This window comes from Monoraphidium neglectum (genome assembly GCF_000611645.1).
Source record: "Monoraphidium neglectum strain SAG 48.87 unplaced genomic scaffold scaffold02117, whole genome shotgun sequence".
NCBI classification, from domain to species: Eukaryota; Viridiplantae; Chlorophyta; class Chlorophyceae; order Sphaeropleales; family Selenastraceae; genus Monoraphidium; species Monoraphidium neglectum.
In genome coordinates, this window is record NW_014011511.1 from 4,421 (window position 1) to 7,525 (window position 3,105).

Here is a 3,105-nt window from a genome sequence, read left to right on the forward strand (position 1 = left end):
GTCCCCGTCGTCGCCCTCCTCATCGTACCGCCCCCCGCGGCCGCCCCCATACTCCTCATCATCATCGCTGCCGCCGCCGCCGCCGCCGTAGCCCCTGCCGCCGCTGCCGTACTGCTCTTGGCCGCCGCGTCGGGGCGCGTCCCTGCCGCCGCCGCGGCCGCCGTCCCTGGGGCCGCGGTAGTCGTCCCTGCGGCTCGCGTAATCGTCGTCTCTCCCGCGGTCCTCACCCCTGCCGCCACCTCGGTACAATCCCCCGCCGCCGCGGTATTGCTGCCTGCCGCCGCGCTCCTCGTCGGCGCCGCCACCATACCCCGCGCTCCGGCCGCCCTCGCTCGCGCCCCAGCCGCCTCTGCCGCTGCCGCTGCTGCTGCCGCGCTCGGCGCTCTCCTGGTCTGCAGATGGGAACAGGGAAAAGCGCTTCTGCTCGCCTCGGCCGCCGCGTGGGGCCCCATCAAAGCCACCCCTGCTGCCGCCGTCGCCGCCGCGCTCCCAGGGGCTGCCGCCGGCGTCGCCGCCCTCGCGTTCCCAGCTGCTGCTGCCACCCCCGCGGCCGCCACGGCCCCTGCCTCCGCGCTCAAAGCTGCCGCCGCCCCTGCCGCCGCCCCTGCCGCCGCCCCTGCTGCTCCTGCTGCCGCCGCCGCGCCCGCCGGACCGCCGCTCACCACCGCCATCGCGGCTGGCCGCCGCAGCTGCTACGCACCTGGGTATCATGACCAAGGTGACAAGATCAGGCATAATGACAAGGCGCGCGATCGCTCTCAATACTGTATGCACATCAGTCAGGCGCAGGCAGCACTACATGAGCATGCTCTTGCGCAGGGGTGGAGCTTCACGTGGAGGAGCCATCATATGCCATACCCAATCAGCCAACATGCGGCTGCCGCCTAGAGCCATGCGCCTCACGGGCCGGCACCGCCGCTCACCTGGCGGGCCCGCCACCAGGTGCTGCAGTGTCGGGTATTCCTCGCTGCAGCTGCCACGCGCCACGCAGGGCATGGGAGCCTGGGGAAGTAGGGTGATGATTTCTCGCAGTGTTACTGCGCACTGCGGGTGCTGGAGAGCAACATGTAGATTGCACCAAGCCGCCGCTGTGGCCGCCGACATGGTCGGTCCCTCGCACGGCAACAACACGGATGTGCGAGTCCAATCCGTATGCGATAAACTTACCACATATCAGACTCCTCTGCATTCCCAGGACCATTCGCTGCATTGCGTATGCCGGTCGTCCGTGACAGCAAGCCACAGATCAGGCAGCACGCGCTCAGCAGAGGCGAATATAAGATTGAAGTAACTTCATAAACAAAATGTATTGCGTCCACAGATGCGCGGCTGACCGGGGGGCCTTGGGTGATCACGAGCTGCCGGTGTGGAGGGGCGCTCCCGTTTCAGGCTGCCGCTGAGTATATGTGAGGTTTTTTGAAACATTTTGGGAGAGTCGTGACGCCCTTCTGGTCTTCCTGGGGGGATTAAATTTCAAAGTGTCTCAAAGTGTAGATGGCGGGGGTGCTCCGCAGGCCGACGCAGAAGGTAGTTTTCGCATCGCCCTATCACAAGTCGTGTTGCCTTTTATAACTTATGATGGTCTCAGTCGACGACACGCGAGCATAGAGCAAAGCTGAGTCCTGCGGCAAGTGCGGGCCGCGCCAGCAGGATGATACACACGCAGCGCTGATGAAAATAGAAGCCTAGTTACCTGTAGTTTTGATTTTGTAGCTCCCAGCAGCGCAGGTAGTAGCAAAACGACCGGCGGGAGGAGTCTGCAGATCCCTGGAACTGGTCTTGACACCACGTTTTACCACGCAGGTCGATCAATCATTGGACTGTGCAGCTGGTTCACCCGCGCACTGGGCCATGCTGAGCCCGACGCGCACCCCGGACCGGGCGCGCCGTGGCGGCCTGCACCTGGCGATGATCGACGCGTCCATGGATGCGCTGCTCTGCAGCCCCACCGGCTCCATGGGCGGCGCGGCCGGCTTCCTGGGCAGCCCGCTGCCCCAGATCCCGCTGTTCCAGCCGTCCCCGCGCCGTGCGGGCCTCGGGCCTGAGACCGGCCTCGGGCCAGGCTTCGCCGCCGCCGCCGACTCCCCGGCGCGGCCCGCGCCCTCTATGAGCGGCCTCTCCAGCCTGTTCGCATCCCCGCTCCCCCCGGGCGCCGCCGGCGGCGGCCGCGCCGCCGCCGCAGCGTACGAGGCGGCGGCGCTGCAGTTTGCGGCGGAGCTCCTTGCCACCCCATGCAGCAAGCGCGCCGACACTGGCGGCCCCGCCCCCGGCTCCCTGCTAGGCGCCCCCGCGCCCTACCCAGGCAGCCTGCAAGACCCAGACTTGCTAGAATCGTTCATGGCGTCCCCGCCCACACGGCGCGCCCCCGGCGTCCGCGCGGCCGCCGGCGTCCCCGGCGGCGGTAGGGGCCCCCAGGGGGCCGCCTCGCTCGACGCGTTACTAGACCTGGTCGGCGCGCCCCCCGGCGTCGCGGCCGCCGCCGCCGCCGCCGTCGCGGGCACAGGCGCCGGCTCCGGCGTCGGTGTCAGCTGCAGAGGCGTCGGCGCGGCGGGGCCGATGTCGCCCGCGCCGTGCGCGGTGCTGAGCGCGGGGGAGCTGGATTTGCTGGCCCTTCTGCAGACCCCTGGGTCCGAGGTGAGGCGCGGCTGGGGCGGCGGGGGCGGTGCGCCACCCCGAGGACAAGAAGACTGAGTCGATTTGGGTTGGGAGGGGATGGGTGTTGGGGCCGCAGCCCGCACGGTCAGGGAGTGGTGTGTAGTTGAGTCGCGGCGACGAGCGAGCTGCCCTCGCGCCCCTGCGACGCCCTCTTGCGCGCTGCCCTCACGTGCCCGCAGCATGCGACGGCGGCGGCAATGGCGCAAGCAGAGGAGCGCATGGTCCCACAGGAGCAGCAGCAGCAGACTCGGCAGCAGCAGCAGCAGCAGCAGCAGCAGCAGCAGCACGGCGCTTCCCAGCGGCAGCCGCCCCGTCCTCAGCGCCCCCTCCGCCGCTGCCTCGACCTCGGCAGCCCCAACCCCAGCCCCGCGCCGCACAACATGCGCGAGCTGGGCGCAGGCGGGCGCGGGGGCACCGCCACGCCCGCCGCGCTGCTCTCGACAGCGGCGG

The 3,105-nt window shown here is 69.7% G+C and overlaps 2 protein-coding genes across 2 annotated transcripts in view; one reads left to right on the forward strand and one right to left on the reverse strand.

The window, feature by feature from the left end:
* MNEG_9933 (rRNA methyltransferase) overlaps positions 1-996 on the reverse strand; it is a gene marked incomplete at both ends in the record, with an annotated part of 3,572 nt that extends 2,576 nt beyond the window's left edge. Inside the window, 2 exons of the mRNA XM_014041595.1 lie at positions 29-392; positions 924-996. Of these exons, the coding sequence (XP_013897049.1) occupies positions 29-392; positions 924-996 (437 nt within the window). The remainder of the gene's footprint in view (positions 1-28; positions 393-923) is intronic.
* An 855-nt stretch (positions 997-1,851) lies between these two features.
* Positions 1,852-3,105, forward strand: part of MNEG_9934 (Protein lin-54) — a gene marked incomplete at both ends in the record, with an annotated part of 4,741 nt that continues 3,487 nt past the window's right edge. The window contains one exon of the mRNA XM_014041596.1: positions 1,852-2,634. Coding sequence (XP_013897050.1) covers positions 1,852-2,634 — 783 coding nt within the window. The remainder of the gene's footprint in view (positions 2,635-3,105) is intronic.